Source organism: Citrus clementina, unplaced genomic scaffold (assembly GCF_000493195.1).
Source record: "Citrus clementina cultivar Clemenules unplaced genomic scaffold, Citrus_clementina_v1.0 scaffold_2, whole genome shotgun sequence".
Lineage (NCBI taxonomy): Eukaryota > Viridiplantae > Streptophyta > Magnoliopsida > Sapindales > Rutaceae > Citrus > Citrus x clementina.
The window spans coordinates 25637464-25661641 of NW_006262688.1; the positions used below are offsets into that span (position 1 = coordinate 25637464).

Consider the following 24178-nt stretch of genomic DNA (forward strand, 5'->3'; position numbering starts at 1 on the left):
TTCAAACACTCTCTTAATTAATTAACATTTAAAAGAAAGTTTAGTATTATTATTTTAAGTTTTTTAATTCATTATTGACATATAAATTAGAGATTTAAACTTTTTTTCATTATTTTTTAAATTTGAATTTATTATTCTAATTTATAAATTTTTTTTTTAAATAGAGGGTTTGGACTTGACTCGGGTCTGTCTTAGGCTTTTTTTCCTAAACTCTTGTCCAGACCCTTGTATGGAAGGCTCGAGTTTGGGCCAGCTCGGACTTTTTTGCCATCCTTAATTTTTTTCATATTGGAAGAAAATTGTAGCAAAAAAATCCCTTATTTTCATAGCGTAAGAGCCAAAACAATGATAAAGTCTTTAAATTCATACTAATTTCTTATTTTAAAAACAAAACTATTCCTTACATGCTCAAGACTTTTTTTTAAGAGAAACTAAAACTTTCCATTAAACAAACTTTAAAAATAGCATCATGAGTTGATCTAAAAATTTTTCTAGCCATAGAACAAGATTTTGATATTCTAAGGCAACTTTCGCTAGGGAATTGGCAAAAGCATGACAACCTCCTGGAACATATTTAACTGAGGATAGACTATGACCCTTCAAACTTGCTTGAATTCTGCAATTGTCCAAGATATTTTAGTCTTGCTACCTTTCCTATTTAAAGAGAGATCCACCACTTCTGTTGAGTCTGATTCAACTATCATTGGAACACATTCTACTTGTTGAGTAGTTTTAATACCAAACAACACAATTTCAACCTTCATGCACACCACATTTACCTGATATGATACTCTCTGAACTACTGCAGCAACAATCTTGCCACTGGAATTTCTAATGATCACCTCTAAACCTGCCTTTTGATATGTAACTTTGACTGCAACATCTACATTCACTTTGAGCCAACCATTTTGGGGTGTAATTGATGTCAGTTGTCTATTTCTACCATGGCTCCAGATAGCTTGATCATTTGGGATTTTTAGTTGCCTTTAAGATAGAACAATAGCTACTACTTTTACAGCTGATAATTGGGAGTATTCTTGTTTGCCTTCCAAAATAAAACGATTTCCAAAGTTTTAAATGGCCCAACACACAGCAAGTATCAATTCCAACTCTTTCTTCTTTCTCCTCATAGTTGATTCTAGGAGCACACTCAACAAATCCTGGTGAGCCAGCTGCTTTACTTCCTCATGAAACTTCGTGAATTTCCATACCTTTCTAGTAGCCTTGTAATCTATTAAAGCATGAAAAACATCTTCACTCTTACTGCCACATCTTTTGTAAATATGATTTATCACCGTTTTTCTCTTTCACATATGATAGTTGTCGGTAAGCAATTCTGAGTAGCTCTTTACATAAAACTTTTGCCTTTTTTGGGATTTCATTTGACCAAATAGCCTCCCATTTCGAGTGCTATCTGAATAACTTAGATTATCTGGAAATTTAAGCTTTACAGCCAGCTAATAATTGCTTTTAACAAAGGAGATTCCACACTTGTCAAAATGCCATATGAGAAGATCTTGCTGCGAGGTTTTTTGTGAGTGGAATCCTTAATATCCTCTCTAAAACTTCCTTCGAAAAATGCTAGACAATCATATCTTTCTTCTACTAATGTTTATCATCAATAAGGTTAGCAACTACAACATCAATAGGCAAGTTTGGATGAAGAGCAAGTCTAAAAAGCTCATGTTTTTAGATCCAATTGCTATTATAAACTAGCACCTGACTCTTATTGTATATTGTCCACTTTAGACCTTTGTGAAGCACTTGTGTACCCCATAATATGCTTTCCAAACAAATGAGAGATTTGACCCCAACTTTGCATCCATAAAACTAATGTGTTTGAAGCATTTTGCTTTAAAAATTTTTGCTATTAAAGATTTAGGAATATACAAAATTCTCCACCCTGCTTGGCAAATAAGACTTGGTTGAAACTAGAAAAATACTCTAATCTTAAAGCTTCCTTTGTCTTGGCATGGCACAATCTTTCATATCTTGTCCACTGTATGTTTTTATATGCTCTAGAAGAACTCCACTAAAACCTTGCAATAGCCTTTTCGATATCGTCACATAGGCTTTAAGGAATTTTAAAAACACTTATTGTATAGACAAACACTGCTTGTGCAACAGCTTTGACTAGAACTTCTTTTCCCCCATTTGAAAAATATGTGCTTTCCTAGATACATAGCTAGCTCAAAACTCTCAGCTTTATGTCATTGAAGAAGCTGATTTTTTTGGATGGTAAACCAAGGTATTTCACATGTTTGGAGACAACATTCAAATCAAAGATGCTCTTGGTTTCCTCCATATGGTTTTGGCTTTTATTGGTGTTGAAAAACATGGAAGACTTTTCATAATTGATCACATGCCCTAAAGCTACGACGTAGCAATAAAAAATGCTCTTTAAATTTTTGCAATTGATGCTAGAAGCTCTTATAATTACCAATTTTTCATCTGCAAAAAGAAGGTAAGCGACTGAAATAATTTAGCCGAACCCCAAACCAAGAATAAGGTTTTGATTTTTTGCTTGTTGATTGACACTAAAAGGTGTTCATTAATAAGGATAAAATTATTAATTTTTCACTTATTGTGTCGATTAATGCACTTACTATTCTTAAATTATCTTAACACTCCACAAATATATATTTTTATGTTAAATTAATTTGTAATATGTTAATTTTATTTTAATCTTATATTTTAAGTATATTTCAAGAATAAAGAGGAGTTGGAACCGAAAGCGAGAACAAAGAAGAATTACCGGAGCCATTTGGAATGCATTATTGAGCAGATGTAATTAATAAAAAATATATTTTTTAAAAAAGGTGAAAGATGGTCGTAATGGTCAGGTGGACATTTTGCAACCTAACCATTGTTGAGTGTTAGAAAATGCATATTTATAAAGGAAAAAACCGTCATTTTACATTTCAAGTCTTACTAACAACCCTTACTTTTATGTATTTAACCTTCTTGTGATTTAATTACATGTGTTTTATTTTAATTAAGTATTTTATGTATTTTAGGGGCATTATAGTCATTTCACAATAAAGGAGAAATCAGACGGCAAAACGGACATCACTTTTGAACTCAGGACGGTCAAAAACCTTAGGAGGAGCATAAAAGAAAAAATGGCACTATTCACATGTACGGTACTGTATACGTTACTGTTCACGACACTGTTCACATAGACGGATGATGACGTGGCATTGACCGATGATGTGGCATTGACTGATGAGGTGTCACGATCCTGTTGGACTAAAATTCTTATGTACTGTTGATGGTGACGTGGCAGCATATCAGTGGACGAAAAATCTCGCGTACGGTGCATGCATCACACAGGATTATTTTCAACCAAACCGCGTTACTGTTCATCCGGGTCAAACCGCGTTACTGTTCATCCGGGTCAAACCGCGTTACTGTTCATCCGGGTCAAACCGCGTTACTGTTCATCCGGGTCAAACCGTGTTACTGTTCATCCGCGTGGTCAAACCGTGGACTGTTGACTGATGACGTGGCGAAAGGGGGCCTCTCCCCCCTAATTTGATATCTCTGAATCCATTTTTGGGATCCATTTTCTGTAATTCCCTCTCCATCTTGTATTTTCTTCGTATTTTAATAAATTCTCATTTTGCCCCTAGTTCAACTATGAGTGGCTAATTTTCTTTCAAGCTTGGGTTGAAGGTGAAGTCTCAACATGTGTCATGGGCTTAATTTGGTAAATTTATTTTCTCTTCCCCTCTAATTTTTGTGGATGTTTTGACTTTTCGTCGACAAATAATAATAGTCTTGTCTAGATACCGCCTTGGTTACACCGGCTCTCTAGTATAAGGTTATTATTATTTGGCACGGTAAGCCCTTAGCACCATATTGATTAGAGCGTGGTTCATGAGGTGTGGATTCCCCCCTCATGATTTAATTGGCATTAATACGGATTATTTAGCCCATGATGCATGTTGATACAGATCCAGATACCCAAGTACGTCAATTTAATAGATTTTCTCTTCAATTTATTCTCTCCATTGCAATTCCAATTTTAGAATTTATTCTCGCCATTTTAATTTAAGTATTAGCATATTCCAAATCATTTCCACCATAAATCAAACTACCCATTTACAAAATTAATTCTATATATAATTAAAATCCACCTCCTCGTGGGATCGACACTCGTCACCATTAGTCTATACTACAATAGATTCGTGCGCTTGCGAGTACATTAAAATTTGCACAACAAGTTTTTGGCGCCGTTGCCGGGGAGGTAAGTAATTTTAATTCATAGAATTAAAATTTTTTTTAATAATTTCTTTTATTTGTTTTCTTCTATTTTTTTTAATTAAAAAAAGAAAAAGAAAAAAAGTGAATCTACATTTAAAGGTTAGTATTTCTTTTCTTTTTCTCTTCTTTAAAATTCTGTGATTTAATTTTCAATTTATTTTTCTTTGTAATTTTTTTTTAATTTTATTAATTTAATTTTTAGTTAATTTATTTCACGTATTTGTTTTTTGTGGATTTTTTTTAGTAAGGTTATAATAGCGCAATAAGGTTAGTATTGTAATTTCTCCCTCTTCTTTATTTTTACTTGTTTTGTTCCTATCTTTATTTTTATTTTATTTGTTTTGCATGCATGGTCGTAGGTCATTATTACCTAATCTTGAACCTATAGACCTTGAACTAGAAAGAACACTTCGCACACACAAACAAATTAAAAATAAAATGGATTTGCAACCACAGGAGAGGCCATTTAAGGATTACTTCAGTCCCTTAGCTAATTTGAGCACATCATGCATAAGATACCCAAATGTAGCTGCTAGGAGCTTTGAACTAAAACCTAGTGTGCTAAATTGTCTCCCCACATTCTATGGCTTAGAAAATGAGGACCCATATAATCATCTGAATGATTTTCATGCTATTTGTCAAACTTTTAAATATGAAAATTTTTCAGACGATGATGTTAAACTTAGACTATTCTCATTTTCTTTAAAGGATAGAGCTCGTTCATGGCTTAATACATTGCCTGCTAATAGCATTGCATCATGGGAACAAATGGTTACAAAATTTTTGAATAAATATTTCCCAGTGCATAAAACCAATGCTATTCGCAGGGAAATCTCAGAGTTTACCCAGAGAGAAGACGAGCAATTTTTCGAAACTTGGGAGCGATTCAATGGGCTACTCTTGAAGTGTCCACATCATGGGTACGAGAAATGGCACCAATGCCAATACTTTTTGGAGGGATTATTGCCGAATGTGCAAGAATGGCTAATGGCGACAAGTGGAGGAGAGCTAATGTCAAAAAGTGCATCCGAGATTTGGGAATTCTTTCAGCGACAAGCGGATAATTCCCAACAACGGAGTCGATCACTCAGGAATACTAGAAGAATTAAAGGAGTAAATGAGGTTCAAATTGGCGAGTCAACTTCGGGAATCAAAGAAGTCAAGGAGATGGTTGAAGGTCTTGCTCGACAAATAGCATCGTTATCGACTGCTAAATCAACAGAACCACATGACCATGACTCATACTCAGATCAAGCCAATGCCATAGGTGTAATGAGAAAGCCATCAAATTACAACCCATACTCCAACACATATAACCCTGGATGGAGAGACCACCCCAATTTTTCATGGTCTCAAGGACTCCAACAGAATGGACCAGCAGCTCCAGCTCCACCAATGCAACCAATTCCTCAAATTTCTCAAGCCTCTCAGCCACCATTTAGACCATACAATCAGAACCAGAATTACTCTCAGCCTAGACCATGGGAGGATTCATTCCAGAATCTTAAGAATCGTACTCACTCCACGATTGAGCAACAGAACCGCACCATTGATGGACTACGAAATGAGTTGAGAGCAGGCTTCAACTCACAAGCTCAATCAGTTTCAAGCCTCGAGAAGATGGTGGGACAACTTGCTTCTTCAGTTCAGACCTTGGCAATGACTGTTGAGAAAGGCAAGTTTCCAAGTCAACCAGTACCTAATCCTAAAGGAGTGCATGAAGTAAGTACCAGTTCACCACAGCAGCATGGAGAGGTCAAAGCAGTAATGACCTTGCGAAAAGGAAAAGAAGTCGACAACAAAGTGGAGATGCCGGTGACAAAAGAAAATCAAATTGTTCCTGTGAGTGTTGAGGACTCACCACCGGAGGAGAAAGAAGAAACCAACCCACGAGAATATGTTCCGAAAGCTCCATTTCCCCAGAGGTTAGCTAAAGGCAAGAAGGGAAAATCCACAGGTGAGATTCTCGAAATCTTCAAACAGGTAAGTGTTAACATCCCTTTACTTGATGCTATTAAACAAGTTCCATCTTATGCCAAGTTTCTTAAAGACCTTTGTACTAAAAAGAGAAATATGCATGTTCAAAAGAAGGCATTTTTAACAGAAAACGTTAGTTCTATACTCCAACATAAAATTCCTTTAAAATGCAAAGACCCAGGCTCCCCCACTATCTCATGTAGTATAGGGAACCACACAATTGAGAATGCTTTGTTGGATTTAGGAGCTAGTGTAAATCTTTTGCCTTACTCTGTATTCGTGAAACTTGGACTTGGAGAATTACACCCAACTCCAGTGGTGTTACAACTTGCAGATCGGTCCACAAAAATACCTCGTGGTATTGCGGAGGACGTGCTTATCCAGGTAGACAAGTTTTATTTTCCTGTTGATTTCATTGTAATTGACACTCAACCAATACAGGATTCAAGGAAGCACATCCCCATTATTCTAGGCCGACCTTTCTTGGCAACTGCGGATGCTCACATTCAATGCAGGACTGGAAATATGCAGTTGTCTTTCGGCAACATGACTATGGAGCTGAACATCTTCAACATTGCCAAACAACCTCACAGTGCAGATGATGGAATTGTTGATGTGGATTTAATTGAAGCATTAGTTGATGATACTTTTGTTTCAAACCTTAGTGATGATCCTTTACAAACATGTTTAACTCACTTTGGTTTTGATTTTGATATTGACAGATCGGTTGATGAGGTCAACGCCCTGCTTGACTCAGCACCATCTATGGATACTAATAAATGGAAGTCAAGAGTTGAACAACTAGCACCATCAGAGAAGCAACTCATTCCATCATCAGAATCACCACCGAAACTCGAGCTCAAACCATTGCCCAACACTTTGGAATATGCATTTTTAGGAAAAGAAAGTACGCTGCCGGTAATCATCTCATCATCCCTCAATGATGAACAAAAAGGTAAGTTGTTGGATGTTTTAAAAGAGCACAAAGGAGCATTAGGATGGACCATAACAGACATAAAAGGTATAAACCCAGTAGACTGCATGCATTATATTCACCTTGATGAAAATACTAAAACTACTAGGGAGATGCAACGTCGGTTAAATCCTAACATGAAAGAAGTTGTTAGAACAGAAGTCCTTAAGCTATTAGATGCAGGTATCATTTACCCCATTTCTGATAGTTCATGGGTCAGTCCTGTACAAGTTGTCCCCAAAAAGTCAGGAGTCACAGTAGTTACGAATGCTGATAATGAATTGATACCCACTAGAGTAACTACAGGATGGCGTGTATGCATTGATTATAGAAAGTTGAATTCTGTCACACGTAAAGACCATTTTCCTTTACCATTTATCGATCAAATGCTTGATAGATTAGCAGGCCATGAATTTTATTGCTTTCTAGATGGCTACTCAGGATATAATCAAATTCCCATAGCACCAAAAGATCAAGAGAAAACTACTTTCACTTGCCCTTTTGGCACATTTGCATATAGGAGAATGCCATTTAGTTTATGTAATACACCTGCTACATTTCAACGATGCATGTTGAGCATTTTTTCTGATATGGTTGAACGATTCCTTGAAGTCTTTATGGATGATTTTTCTGTCTTTGGTGACTCATTTGATCAATGTTTACATCATCTAACACTAGTTCTACAGAGATGTATCGAGAAGAACTTGATCTTAAATTGGGAGAAATGCCATTTTATGGTAAAACAAGGTATTGTTCTCGGTCACATCATTTCGAGCAAAGGTATTGAGGTTGACAAAGCCAAGGTGGATCTCATTTCTAATCTTCCTCCACCCAAAACAGTCAGAGAAGTAAGATCTTTCCTTGGGCATGCTGGTTTCTATAGACGTTTCATTAAAGATTTTAGCAAAGTTTCTAGACACTTATGCAATTTACTTGCTAAGGATGTACCTTTTATCTTTAATGATTCATGTCTTATGGCGTTTGAAAAATTAAAACAGTTGTTGACATCATCACCCATCATTCAGGCCCCGAACTGGAGCTTACCATTTGAACTCATGTGTGATGCATCTGACTATGCAGTAGGAGCAGTATTAGGACAAAGAATTGATCGAATTCCGCATGTTATTTATTATGCTAGTATGACATTGAATGATGCACAGTTGAACTATTCAACTACTGAAAAAGAAATGCTAGCAGTAGTGTTTGCATTGGAAAAATTTCGATCATATCTCATTAGTTGTAAAATAATTATATTCATGGATCATGCTGCTCTTAAATATCTTCTCACAAAGAAAGATGCAAAAGCCAGACTAATTCGTTGGGTGTTACTTTTGCAGGAATTTGACTTGGAATTCAAAGATAAAAAAGGGACAGAAAATGTTGTGGCGGACCACCTCTCTCGTCTCCATTTTAACACAATTATAGAATTATTACCATTGAATGAGTCATTTCCAGATGAACAATTAATGAATGTGGAAGTATTACCTTGGTATGCTGATATAGTTAATTATCTTGTTACAGGTAAACTTCCAGAGCATTGGACCAAGCAAGACAAGGCTAAATTCTTTGCAGAAATAAAGAATTTCTTTTGGGATGACCCGTATTTGTTCAAGTATTGTGCGGGTCAAATTGTTAGACGATGTGTCCCATAAAGTGAAATTCAGAATATCCTTTCATTCTGCCATGAACAAGCTTGTGGAGGCCATTTCAGCGCTAAGAAAACAGCGACTAAAGTTTTACAATGTGGTTTCTATTGGCCATCTATATTTCGAGACGCTTACACTTTCTGTTCTTCATGTGATAGGTGTCAACGAATGGGGAGCATTACACGAAGGAACATGATGCCACTAAATCCAATTTTAGTGGTTGAGATTTTTGACGTATGGGGTATCAACTTCATGGGACCCTTTCCCCCGTCTTTTGGCCATCAATACATATTGGTTGCTGTTGACTACGTATCGAAATGGGTAGAAGCAATTCCATGTAGGACCAATGATCACAAGGTGGTGATAGCATTTTTGAAAAGCAACATTGTTTCACGCTTTGGATTCCCACGAGCGATAATCAGTGATGGTGGTGCCCACTTTTGTAACAAAGCATTCAAAGCTCTTTTGACAAAGTATTCAATCACACACAAAGTGGCAACTCCGTATCATCCGCAAACCAGTGGCCAAGTTGAGATCTCCAATCGAGAAATAAAGCACATATTAGAAAAGACGGTGAGGCCAGACAGGAAAGATTGGTCATTAAGACTTGATGATGCATTATGGGCATATAGAACGGCTTTCAAGACCCCGATTGGGATGTCACCCTACAGGCTAGTGTATGGAAAAGCTTGCCACCTACCTGTGGAACTTGAGCATCGTGCATATTGGGCCATCAAGAAATTCAATTTTGACATGCAGCAAGCCAGCTCAGAAAGAAGATTACAGCTGGCAGAACTTGAAGAAATTCGCAATGACGCGTACGAAAATGCCAAGATTTACAAGCAACGAATGAAAGTCTTCCATGATAAGCAAATTATGAGAAAATCGTTCACTCCAGGTCAGAAAGTGCTTTTATTCAATTCTCGGTTGCACCTATTCCCAGGTAAGTTACGCTCTCGTTGGTCTGGCCCATTTATTGTTCATACTGTTTTTCCACATGGGGCAATTGAAATTAAAGACCCAAAGAATGGTGTCACGTTTAAAGTTAATGGTCAAAGATTAAAGCCATATCTAGAGTACCAACCACATGAAGAAGACACCGAAATAAATTTGAGTGACCCACCAAATTTGAATTGATTTTTTTTTCTTTTCGTTGATTTGATTTTTCTTTCTTTCTTTTTATTATTATTCTTTTGCTAATTGAAATTGTTTTTGCATAAGTGTGTTTATTTTACCATTAAGTTTTCTCTTATCATTGTTAATCATGAGTCTCATACTTAGACCGTTCCTCCTGAACATTCTTAAACCACTTCAACGTGTCAAAACTCATCTCAAAAGGCAGATTCAATTTTGTAAAACACAACGCATTTGGGCTCTACAACCACCAGAGTTAGTAGCCTATGTTGAGGGTTTAGAACGCCAACTCAGAGACATTGAGAGAAGTGTTTACGATATCCAGTTGGAGCTTGAGGTAAATTCAATAAGAGGACGATTTTAATTTTCTTTGTGTGTTTTAATTTGTTTTTCTATTTGTGTGCTTTAGTTTGTTACCCCGGTAAAGTGGCGGATAACGGTACTCCGTGACAATCAAGTCGGTTACTTCAGTTTCCCATAATAACTGATATTCTGAGGCGAAAGTATGGACAGAAATGAGATTCTAGCGAAGCTTCACAAGCGATTCCCTTCACTTCCTCAGAATGCCCTCCTTACGATCTATAAAGCTCGGTCCGAACGCATGCGATTACTCATGAGGAATAACATACCTGCTGACATCCGTTGGTTAATCGAGGCTAAAGTACGATCGGCAGGTGAGTTACCTCCAAAATTTATTGCATACATGCCTGGTTGTGGTAAAGGAAATTATGCAAGAAAACGACGAGCTCGAAGAATTTCTGTTGCTTGTCATAAGTGTGCCAGAATGAGTTGCCATAAAAACTCATGTTCTTTAGGAATGGTGTCTGATAACAGGGAAGATAAGATTCAATTCATTAGGGATGGCTTGAATAAGGAGTCATTGGATGATATCCTTTTGTCTCTTGAAACGCATTCCAGTGGATATGTGCAAGGAGCGATTCTCCAGTTATGGCCATTATTCCAGAAAGAGCATGCACGATATAGTCTCGGGAATCTGACTATAAACGACCCTGTTTGCCAGTTTATAAGAAAACTGGATAGGAAGCCTATCCTCGACCCATAGAGGGCGTTCAAGCCGTTTCTGGACGTAAAACCAGAGGAAGATGTGAGCCACAGTCGCAACTACCTGTAAATATCCTTTTACTTTATTGTTATTTTATTTCACTATTGTCTTATTGTTTGCATTATTGTCTTTAATAATTTTATTATTGTTTGCTTTTTTCTTTTTACTGTTTTCTTTTTGACTTGCGAGCCACGTGCTTTACGCGTTATTTGACACTGACATATTACCTCATACACAACCATGACCCACTATCACCAAGACTCTTAAATGTGATATCTTTTGTCAAGCACTCACAAATTATTTTTGAGAAGTATCGCAATGGCAGCTACTCCCAATAGACAATTCAAGAACATTTGTGTGCTTTCTGGATTTACATATGGCAAACATAAAGAGTTCGTTGAGGCAGCCATCGATCTTGGTCGACGTATAGCAGAGAGAAAATTACACTTGGTGTATGGAGGAGGTAACCGAGGATTATCAAAAATGGTCTCAGAAGCAGCTTTTATCAGAGGAAGTCAAGTGTTAGGCATCATCCCAAGAGTCTTAAAACCATTGGGCAGTTCGTCTGACTCATCAACTGGAGAAGAGTTAGTCGTCTCAGGTATGCAAGAAAGAATAACTGAAATGCTTAATCATGCTGATGCATTTATTTTCCTTCCAGGAGATCTTGCAACACTAGAGGCACTTATCACGCTAGCATCTTGGGCCCATCTGCACATCCACCAAAAACCCATCGGTTTGTTAAATGTCAATAACTTTTATGATGGCTTTATCGCATTTCTTAACCATGCAATAAAAAACTATTTTATTCCCGCTAATGTGAAAAAACTTTTTATTTGTGCTCACACTGCTAATGAGCTACTTGATCTGTTACAAGCTTATAGACCGGAGCCAGACCCCTGGACCTTCGTGTTGGAGCGTCCAAATAATGATGGTAACAGTAGCAGCAATAAGAAGTACAAATTAGATTTAACTCTCCGCCTATAAATATTTTCTTCTGTGTTGCACCACCCAGGTGATGTCTTCTAAACTCTACTTCTTTCCTTTCAAACATTGAGGACAATGTTTCGTTCTGGTTGGGGGGAGGGAATAGTCGACAATTGTGGAATTTTGGTTAAGTTTTTACTAATTTTTGTTGTAGAAACTAACTGTTGCTAACTTTTCGTGTTGAAGATGGCTGAATATGGAGTGTAGTGACTCTAGAAACGCATCTTCATCATTTATAAAAAAAAAAAAAATTTCAGACATTTTCTTTTTCTTTATTATGTGTTTATGTTTATTTTTCTTCTTTAATCTCTCCTCTATAAATATACATTTTCCAACTTTTGAGTCGAAGATGGCTGAATATGGAGTGTAGTTCCTCTAGAAACGCATCTTTTTTTAAAAAAAAAAAAAATCATTTTCGTTTTCTATCATTTTACGTGTAACTTTTCTAATTAATTTTTATGCATCATTTTCACATTTCTGCATGCATATTTTCCTTTCATGTTTAGAATAGGTTGGGGGATAGAATGATGTTTAAAAAAAAAAATGTGTGATTTGTTTTAACATTGGATGACATGATTAATTTCAAATTTTAGTATTTGTATTATCTTTGGTCTTAAGTGATGTTACGCTATGTTTGCTACTTTACATGTTGATGTCGGAGACAAATGTGAGTTGCTTGAAGGAATGAACATGTCATAATAAGTACCAAGTGAGTTTTTGAGCCTATTATTTTTCTTGGAGAATAACCCTTTTGCCCACTCTTTATACAGCTTAGCAGTTTATTATTTTATACACAATCTCTAAATTACTTTTGAGTTAACCCTTAAAAAAAAAATTGTAAAATAAAAAAAAAGAAAAAAGAAAAAGAAAAAAGAGTGTGTTGCTACATTTGGAGGCCCATCTAACTAGTAGATATGGAAGATTATTTAGAGCCCTAAAAGACGATGGAGAGGCCATCTTTGATCCGTTTGAGCCTTTCAAGCCATCCCTTTTATTTAATATCCATAGTTAACCCTTTTGAGCGTTTAAAAAAAAAAAACATTTTCTTTGTCAACTTATCATCTTGACCCACTCCGATTTGGAGTATTACCCGATATCTTATAAGTTCCATCACCTATTTATGTTTGAGAAAATGTAAATAATTATTTTGTTCAGTGAAGTTATGCCAAATAAAAGCAAAAAAAACAAAAACAAAAACAAAAACAAAAGTTGTTGTTTCAAAAGAATAAAAATAGGTGAAATCCACCTTTCAACTTCCAAAAAAAAAATAAATTCTCTGCATTTTTCTCAAACATACACTTTGTTTTCCTTATTTTCCTTCTTTGTTAGCCATGTCCCTAGCCTACGTTTCGTCCTAATAAAAGTCCTTCTTGATTTTAGGGAACTATAGTTTGAAGTAGAAGCTAGTTATATGGGCTAAAAAGATGTAGTGGTGCATAATTAAAAAAAAAAAAGATAAATAAAGTGGGTTGACTTACATTTTATTTGACTTGAGATCGTATTATTTCTAAGCTGAGGGCATATTTATTTCATCTTGGTGAGAGCATGTGATATCACTTCTTTATTATTTTCTCTCTCAATTACCATTCATTGGAGTGACTATTTTTATTGGGTTTAATTTATTTGTGAGAGTGTCACTACTTCCAGTGAGATTTTGGGGTTTGACATGTCATTCTTGAAAGTAGCTATAACAAAGTCTACTGGGCTAATTCATGTGGATGGTTGATGTGGGTGTGATGTTGCTTTAGACTGGAGATAATGCTTATACTTTTATTTGATTGCTATCATTAATCTGACGGAATAAATACGAGTGTTTCTATTTAAAAAAAAAACAATATTTTGAATTTGAATTTTGTTTTCGCTTTATTTGCTAGGGACTAGCAATAAGCTGGTTGGGGGGTGTGTTGAGTGTTAGAAAATGCATATTTATAAAGGAGAAAACCGTCATTTTACATTTCAAGTCTTACTAACAACCCTTACTTTTATGTATTTAACCTTCTTGTGATTTAATTACATGTGTTTTATTTTAATTAAGTATTTTATGTATTTTAGGGGCATTATAGTCATTTCACAATAAAGGAGAAATCAGACGGCAAAACGGACATCACTTTTGAACTCAGGACGGTCAAAAACCTTAGGAGGAGCATAAAAGGAAAAATGGCACTATTCACATGTACGGTACTGTATACGTTACTGTTCACGACACTGTTCACATAGACGGATGATGACGTGGCATTGACCGATGATGTGGCATTGACTGATGAGGTGTCACGATCCTGTTGGACTAAAATTCTTATGTACTGTTGATGGTGACGTGGCAGCATATCAGTGGACGAAAAATCTCGCGTACGGTGCATGCATCACACAGGATTATTTTCAACCAAACCGCGTTACTGTTCATCCGGGTCAAACCGCGTTACTGTTCATCCGGGTCAAACCGTGTTACTGTTCATCCGCGTGGTCAAACCGTGGACTGTTGACTGATGACGTGGCGCAATCCTGAGCGTCCAAACTGTTTTTAATCCGATGGCCATGATTTACTCCATGTATCTATAAAAAGGGGGCCTCTCCCCCCTAATTTGATATCTCTGAATCCATTTTTGGGATCCATTTTCTGTAATTCCCTCTCCATCTTGTATTTTCTTCGTATTTTAATAAATTCTCATTTTGCCCCTAGTTCAACTATGAGTGGCTAATTTTCTTTCAAGCTTGGGTTGAAGGTGAAGTCTCAACATGTGTCATGGGCTTAATTTGGTAAATTTATTTTCTCTTCCCCTCTAATTTTTGTGGATGTTTTGACTTTTCGTCGACAAATAATAATAGTCTTGTCTAGATACCGCCTTGGTTACACCGGCTCTCTAGTATAAGGTTATTATTATTTGGCACGGTAAGCCCTTAGCACCATATTGATTAGAGCGTGGTTCATGAGGTGTGGATTCCCCCCTCATGATTTAATTGGCATTAATACGGATTATTTAGCCCATGATGCATGTTGATACAGATCCAGATACCCAAGTACGTCAATTTAATAGATTTTCTCTTCAATTTATTCTCTCCATTGCAATTCCAATTTTAGAATTTATTCTCGCCATTTTAATTTAAGTATTAGCATATTCCAAATCATTTCCACCATAAATCCAACTACCCATTTACAAAATTAATTCTATATATAATTAAAATCCACATACTCGTGGGATCGACACTCGTCACCATTAGTCTATACTACAATAGATTCGTGCGCTTGCGAGTACATTAAAATTTGCACAACAACCATCACACTTCTCAATGTACATATATATTATAAAAATAAAATAAATAAAATCAAATAAATATTAATAAAATAAAAAAGGAGGATGCAAGCATGAGGGGGGAGCAGGGGAGTTGCGGAGAGAATGGAGTGAAGCTGAGGAACTCTTTCTTTCTTTCTTTTCTTGTTTTCTGGTGTAATCAATATCCTTGTAATTTATTTCAAAAGTCTGTTAAATAAAATGAGTGTTTTGTTTCTCAGTATGATTGACTAATTTTTTAAGTTGAGGTGAAAGGTGAAGCTCAAGAATTTGAATTATTGAATTAATTACTCTCTCAAATGAGTCTTAAAATTTTATTTGTTGTATTTTTCTTTCTTACCAATTTCTTTTATGTTAGGTTAATTTATAGATGTAGATGACTTCATATTTATATGGTATTTTGATATAATGTCAATACTTTAATATAGTTGTGGCATATTAAGTATTTGGTCCTATATTTATCACACTTTAAGTCAGTTAAAAATTAAATGGCATAATAACTAAATGGTGAAATGAATGCAAAATACAAATATAAGAGAGTTGTTATAACTGTAATTTGAAATCCAAGAGTGGATCCCGTAAACTTAGCATATTTTTAGATTGATTCCTAGTAATTTCTTTTCTTGCAATTAATTTTTTTTAACAAATTGACTAATAGATTTTAAATTCCCTATGATTTGACTCCGGACTTACCGAGTTATATTATAACTCGACACTATTATACTTGGGAGTAATAACATTTTTGAGATGTGTCACTTGCACCAATAAGTTTGAGAAAACTTCTGCACACATGATGAATAAGTATAGAGAAAGAAGGCACCCCTGTCTCAATCCTTACTGAGGATGAATGAGACTTTAGCCATTTCATTGAATAAGACTTCAGCCACTCCATTAATTAACACTAAAAAACTTGTTGTAGATAAGCAATTCATGATCAACTTCATCCATTTTATAAGAATCCCAACTTTTGTATTACATATTTTACACACCTCCACTCAATTCTGTAATAAGTTTTACTTATGTCTAGCTTTAGAGCTGCTAGAACCTTTCTTTTTCCTCTATTCTATCTAATCTTGTTAAGGCATTCATATTGTATAATTACATTATCTGTAATGAGTCTATTAGGAACAAAAACACTTTCAGTTGAAGAGATGAGATTGTTAAAAATTTGGTCAAGTCTATTAGCCATTGTTTTAGCAATAATTCCATGAATAACATTCAGAGGCTAATTAGTCTGAAATCAATCATTTTTCTAGACTTTTATACTTTTTGGTATTAGAACAATGTAAGATGGTTCATGGGAGTTCGGTTACCTTTCTCGTCTAGAATGTCCAGTCACGTTGTGGCAACTCCCTCATTGACTGAACTCAAATGTTTCTGACAGAAAAACTACTGGGAGACCATCTGGACCAAGTGCTTTCGTGGGGCACATTTGAGCCAAGGCATCTATTATTTCCTTCGCCGTAAATGGTTTATCCATGTAACTTCCTATTTCCCTTGTAACATTTGCTGTCAAATCTACTAATGTTGCATTCAATTGAACAATGAAAATACTCAGAAAACATCTATTCCACTTCCTCAACATCCTCAAATCATTTTCCATTGTCATCCTCAAGGCCGCATATTCCTTTTTTCTCTTCCGTGTAGAAGCTTTTGAGTGAAAAAACTTCTTATTCTTATCCCCATCTCTCAGCCAATTTGTCTTTGATCTTTGCTTCCAAAATATTTCTTCATCTAATAGAATATTATCAATCTAATTTTCTATTTTTGAATCTTGTCTCCATTGCCAAAATGGCTATACATATCTTTTATTTCTTTTACTTTATAAATAAGTCGTTTAAACTTCTTTTCTCTTTTATTAAATTCGTTGTTGCTCTATATTTTTAATCCAGTCAAAGACTCTTTAGGTTTCCTCTTGAACATTTCAATTGGGTTATTTTTACTCCAGCAACCCACATACTTCCATTCATGCTTTACTATCTCTTTACACTTCTTGTACGAAATCCATATATCTTCGTAAGAGTCATACAAAAACTTCTTAGTATAAAAACTTTATTATTACATAAAACTAAGATGCTTTTTTTTTTTTATTGAAACAAAGCCGAGCCCATCATAAAATCCCAAGGTCTGTTATGCCCATATGCACTTCGTCTTGGTTAGGACTTGGCGCCAGCTTGCCATACTCATCGTTACTTGCAATGTAAGGACTTTATGAGCTAATGCCCAGTAAGATAACACTTGGATGCATGTATAACTTATTATGCATATGGATTATCATACTATGCTTTTGAAAGAAGCTTAGAAAATACAAAACAACTTCATTAGGGCCCTAGGTATGTTGTACTACAAGGTTGACACTTTTACTCTTTTAAACAATATGCTCTTGGGCCTCATTAGTTGATCTTTTGGGCGTTACGTATCGTCGTCTCCAAAAGATTTCTTTTTACTTAGCTTTGAGAGTTTATCCTCCTTAGAACTTTGCCACCTGATAGTACAACCACCTAGTTTTGATAAATTCATTTTCTAAAACATCTTCTTCATAATGTAATCCATGATATGCATGTATCCAATGCAACTTATGTCATAACATTTGAAGCTCCTAGATGCATAACAGAATCAATACACGACACTATTTAAGAACAACATTCTTTAATATAAGCAGCATAGCCAACCATAATATAATTAAATATAATTTAAGTATCACAGATTAGGCGGGAGAGTCGACCATAACATAATTAAGTATCATATATTAGGCGGCATAGTCGACCATATAAGAATTTAGATTATAACTAATCACATTATAATAGCCATCACAACATAAAGGAATAGTTAAAACTGAAGTTAACTATAAAAAGAATTTTGTCCTTACATTTCAATTGAAGTGTTACTTACTTCTTGATCTTGACTTCTTTAGACCTTTCTAAGTTAAGGATTTCTTTACTCTTGTTATTATGACTTAGAATAGAAGAGAATAAAATTTCTAGGTTGCATTGAAAATGAGAGGTGGTAGGGGGTATTTATAGGATTTCTTAAGGTTAATAGATGGATAGGATTTTGCCACCATAACTCTTGATTATTGGTTGAGATTATCCTTCATATATACCTTACAAAATTCTAGAATTCTTATCTTTCTCTACAACTTTCTCTTACATCATCACTTATGTCATTACTTATGTCATTAATTATGTCATCTTATTAAATATCTAAGTAAAAATGAGATTATCCTTCATAAATATTTTACTAAATTCTAGAATTCTTATTAATCTTTACAAACTTCTTTTACATCATCACTTATGTCATCATTTCTTATGTCATCATTAATTAAATATTTTATATTATATTATATTATTATTATTATAATTAAGGGAGCTTATTGCTTAAAATAAATTCTACCATATTTAAGTAAGAAAATTATACATCACACAAACACTTTAAAATTCTGTCTTCTAGGCAGTTGTACACTTAAAAAACTTTCAATGCAAGTCTACCAATCTATTGCAGCAAAAGGTTAGTGAACTAAAGAAACTACTCACAAACAGAAGTGGCTTAATGAGTCATGACAACTCTATTTTCTCTTTCATCCTTACTAGTTTTCGGAGAAAACTCGTAAGGAGATAGACTCAAGTATATCTCTTTATTTTTACTCATCATCAATTTTACGTGTTCAAGACTTGGTAACGATCAAGTGACAGTTACTTCCAGGCCTGGTCAGCCCATCGACAACCTTATGGGTGACTCTCCCATGTTCTACAAGTACATAGTATTTGATATTAATGTATCTGATGCTTGTGTCAATTGAAAAGGAAGGAATTCTGAAGTTTGTTTTAGCAAATAAATAAAGTAATTATAAAGCATTCTTAATATTGATGTATCTTCCATTAAAAAAAAAAGAAGGAACTTTGAAGTTTTGTGTTAGTAAAAGAAATAAAGAAATTATGAAGCATAGTAAAAGAAATAAAGAAATTATGAAGCATTCTTTATATTTATGGATAAAAAAATTCAAGTAATTTTTCTATAATTTTCTTCAAAATTATTTAAGCTATTGGCAGCACTTACAATATAATATGCACTATATATAATAAAGAATTTTTGTATAACGGCCAGCATATATTAATGAAAAGAATGAAGAAATTTGACTTGAAGTTTTAAACGTACGAAATGGTCCTTTGACAGTAGCGGTCAAATAAAATAAATGTCGGGTCTAGGGGGGTCAATATAAATTTGGACATAAAGTCAATCTGTTTGTGAGTTGGACATATTTTTTTTTTTTTTGGTTTTGACCACGAGATATCTTGGAGAGAGTCCCAACTGTGAGAGACACCTCTGAGTCCGTACAACAACTCAGATTAAAAGTTTCCGCTCAAACAAAGAGGTACAGGTTTTCCCAACAAAGGCGACTTCCCTGCGACTCGAATTAGGGAGCAAACCCAGTCAAACCACTTAAGGGAACTCCATTGCCAGTGGAGCCAACACTTTGTTGGTGTGAGTTGGACATATTTAATTAGATGGGAGCACAGAGAAACTTTTGATATTGTAGAAATAAATTATTTTGTTATTAATTAGTAGTCATAAGTCATGCTGGCAGCTATATTAATTTATTTATAAACGAGTGTTCAATTCAAGGTCTTAACTTCTTCCCTTGCAATGATTCATTCCGCACAAGCCGCTGCGGGACATTCAGTTTCCGTTTTTCCCGGCCAAAATATTTTCTGAAAATGCTCATTTCAGACTTCTGCGGCGCCAATAATTTATTTTAGCTAGTAAAGCTTAGTGGGTTCAAAATAATTTCTGCTTCAAAATATATAACTCAATAAATTAATGAAGGAACATATTTTCAGTACCCTGAGATGGATTATTAATATTTGAAAAGGCCATGTGTGATGGAGGATCTCAAAAACATACACAAATATTCGATCTTGCAAAAAGGGTAACGAATTAATATAATGCAATTGAAAATGAATGCCCTACATTAATTTCTTTATCTTATTGACAAATTACAATTCTATTTTTTTCAATTCCCTATTATTGACAATTATAACGACGTACTATTTTCTTCAATTCTCCATTTTTTTTTCAAAAGGGTCTTTTTTTGTGAATTGAAGAAACTAAGAATGCGACGAGAGCTAGAGTTGAGGAGATCCCTGTAATAAGAAATAAACCACCGAAGTTAGTTAGGCTTAGACTGGATGGATTATTACTTGTGGAATCAACGTGCATAAAACTTGATTGTTGGTCATTAAACCATTCAATTTCAATCTTCCTAAGAGTCCCTTCTTCTCTTAACTTTGCAATAGCCCTTGATATATCATGGACCAATGGTGAACCCTTCTGAAAAACCTGGAATAATATATAATAAAATCAGTTTCACATAAAATTGCTTTTGCATAATCTAATCTGTATGAGGTATATATACGGTAAAGAAGATACTTACAAAGCCAAAACCACTGGTGGTAGTATAATTGGGTGCAATCATGGTGTAATCGGCTGAATACTTGGCGAGGAAGGCCTTGATGTACGGTATTTCATCAATAATGGCAGAAATGCCACCATTCTTACTTCCCTTGGATAGAGCATTAGCAAACTCCTCAGCAGAATTGTATTTCTTAAGCCTTGAATCTTTAAAATTTAAGTTGCTTAGAGCTCCAGGAACAAATGAGCCTAGTTGAGATCCTATATTGTCCCTTGAGGCCAACTTAATCTGTTGAACGGTTAACATAGAGGTTAAAGTTGCCGTGTAGCTTGAGGTCAATATTAGCACCACAAATACCCACACGATCACTACAAACTTTGACCAGTTGCTTAATAGCTTTTCCCCTGCAAAATAAAAACTCAATGTCCATTTACATAGTAATCAATTTCTGTAATATATATCTAATGTAACATATAGGTATTTACTTACTCTGGGAAAATACCAGCGTTGAGAATGAATACCAAAATATCATCCCAAATTGATGCGCCCGCGAACCTTGAAATTCATCGTTGATTGGACGTTCAATGATCCATACAACGAAGCCGGTCAAGACAAATAAAGCGGCGGTGGTTAGCCAAAGATTTGGTTTAAGTGGCTTCAAGAAAATCCACATATTGTTGTTCCGATCAGTTGGGACTATCATTCCAATGCCCATGTCCGTGTATGGCAATGTGAAATCAACGTACAAAGATCTGTTGGCAGTAATTGTTGTCTCTCCCACCACAGCATCAAATTTCTAGTTTATCAATTAAATCATGATCAACACGTACAAGCATGTGTAAAATAAAATTAGATGTAAATTATAATTTGTACTAATTATATATATATATAATGTGACGCTCACGTACCTGAAAATAAACCTGATCGATAAGATCATTATAAGATCCAGGCATTCGTCCATTAGGATCCTCAAAAGGAATGAACTCGTAAGGTACTTCAAATGTTAAGGAGTCAATGGCTGCCTTGAAGACGTCTACGCAGAAGCCTTTGACAATTAAAGTTGCATTGACAGATTGAGGATCCCGAACCACATGAACAAATTCGATATGTCCGTTCACTGGTACCCCAATCCTTAACTTATTAATCTTGCCACTACCTACTGGAAAGGCTACAGATCCTCCAGGCCATATAATGGCTTCAAGTTCACCATTCGGTGAACTTGACGAAATATTATCCATCTTGTTTATGAATACCGATGAATTCATTTCCTTAGTGATTCTAGTGGTTGGAGTCCAAAACCCCACTATTTTTACGGTTTTGCCTATCACATTTACAATTTCAAATGCTCTTGATGAAGTTAGTTTCCCGTTAATTAGTTGGAAATCACCGCTTAAACCTGTGAATCTGCTGTTTAGTATCTGCTTATAATAACAAGTTTCATTAGAAATCTCAGTTTTCAGCTTTTCTGATGCTTTTGCCAGAGCCCAAACAGTATCATATGCAAGAATCCCATGTACATCTAATTCAGATACCTCAGCATTTTGATTATTAAGGTACATTTCCCTTTTCCACTTTAGGGTGAAGTTGCGAAGCTGCTTCGATGCTGGAACATAGCGTTTGAAACCCAGAACCCCTTGCATGCTGGACTCAACAACCGATGAGTCCATTGAATGCAGGAAATTCATAGTTGAAGCTGTTACGATCCATGAATACCCTTTACTCATCATTCCTAGCTTCTTAGCATTCAAAAATAGATGAGATGCAAGAGCATGCGACATATGCACCACAAACACTTTTGTTTCTGAACTCTTGAGCATTGAAAGCTTTTCGATGACTTGATCATCGGTATTTGATGACATTGAAATGGTGATTCTTCGGGCAATATCAATATCATTATCGTGTAGGGAATCAAACAGATACGGAATAATATTATCACTCCCCCAAGTGTTATCCTCATAGATGAGAATGACGTGTTTCCATTTGAAGACTCTGAGAAGATCAGCTATGCCTTTGGCTTGAGATTGAGAAGCTTCATCATCTTGATCAATTTGAATTGAATACGAGGTCAAAGAATTAGGTAGAGTTGCATAGAGAGAAATGACAGGAATTTTAGCTTTGGATCCTATCTCTGCCAAAATGTGTGCTCCAGTTGGCGTCATTTCTGTGCAAATGATTGCTTGCAAGTCTACATTTTGCATGAGATTCAAAACTGCACTTGAAAATAGATCCAACTTCAATGGCAACAATAATATATAGTTGTATGCCTACCACATAGATCTTGTTCCATAAGATTAAGATAAAATAAGTACAGGCTTGTGTATCGGTATTATAAGGTTCTAATGACATGTTTATGGTTGTAACATAAAATTTCATATACGCCAGTCCAATACTATGCTGTAGGAGACTAGGAGTTTAACTAAATAATTCCCAAACAACTTTCTTTGGTTAAAAAAGTTTAATTTAGACTTTACCTATTCTTAATTTTTTATTTTTTTTTTTGGTAAAAGAAAAATAACATTACCTGTAGTTAAAGCATGAAGTGGGTCTCCCTTAGAATCTCTCGAGTGGAGAACTAGCCTCGTTTTGTAGTGAGTATTTAGAGCATAAAAATCAGATATGGCCATGGAAATGCAGCTATTGCTGATCTTCCCTGCCCATGATCGCATATCAAGGATGACTCCAACATGTACTTCATCTGCATTTAAACTTGTGTAATTCTTGACTTTTTTATGTTCTGAACACGATGGACAGAGATGAATAAGAAGCAAGATTAAAGATGAAAAAAAGGCTTGCTTTCTCCCCTTAAGCTCCATCAGCCCTTAATTATCAGTGAAACCGTAGTTCCCGAACATGCTCTTAATTTATGCTGGTCAAATCACTTGACCACTTGACCCGCATAGTGCGGCCTTAATAGTTGGTCAGTCTGACCCGCATGCTAAACTTGACTCGAAAGAAAATATGTAACATTAGTCTATACTAGACTTTGACAGAAGAAAAGTAATTAAAGACCTTTGAATGTGTTAATTATTCCATAGTTTGTTAAGACTTGCAGCATTGATTATTGTCTTTCTAAATAATGACGAAAACAAGTCAAGGATGAGCCGGGAAGTTAGGTTGTGTCGCATAGAACAACTGTAGCTATAGCTGCCGTCCAGTGGAGTAACGGTCAAACTCTATTCTACATGTGAATGGAGCAACTCCGTTCAGATACTTAAAGCTTTAGCATTAATTGAAATTACACAGATGGATAAAGATATTTCTAATAATTTTCTTCTTTGTACTCTTTTCAATTTAATTGTACATTACTTTGTACTTAACAAAATTATAAAGAATTTCGAAACGGTGATGAAAGAAGCTCGGCTTTGTAAGTTATCACATCAAAATTATAATCTCGGCAGAACTTGTGAAAATTCAAGATTGACTGAAATAACATAG

The 24178-nt window shown here is 35.2% G+C and overlaps 1 protein-coding gene across 1 annotated transcript; it reads right to left on the reverse strand.

The window, feature by feature from the left end:
• Positions 1-599: 599 nt before the first annotated feature.
• LOC18051646 (glutamate receptor 1.3) lies at positions 600-22902 on the reverse strand. Its single transcript, XM_024190906.1, has 6 exons — positions 21652-22902; positions 21299-21539; positions 20765-21147; positions 20532-20670; positions 1090-1231; positions 600-984 (listed from the first exon to the last, which is right to left on the reverse strand). The coding sequence occupies exons 1-6, from the start codon at positions 22900-22902 to the stop codon at positions 600-602; spliced, it is 2541 nt and encodes an 846-aa protein (XP_024046674.1).
• Positions 22903-24178: the final 1276 nt, after the last annotated feature.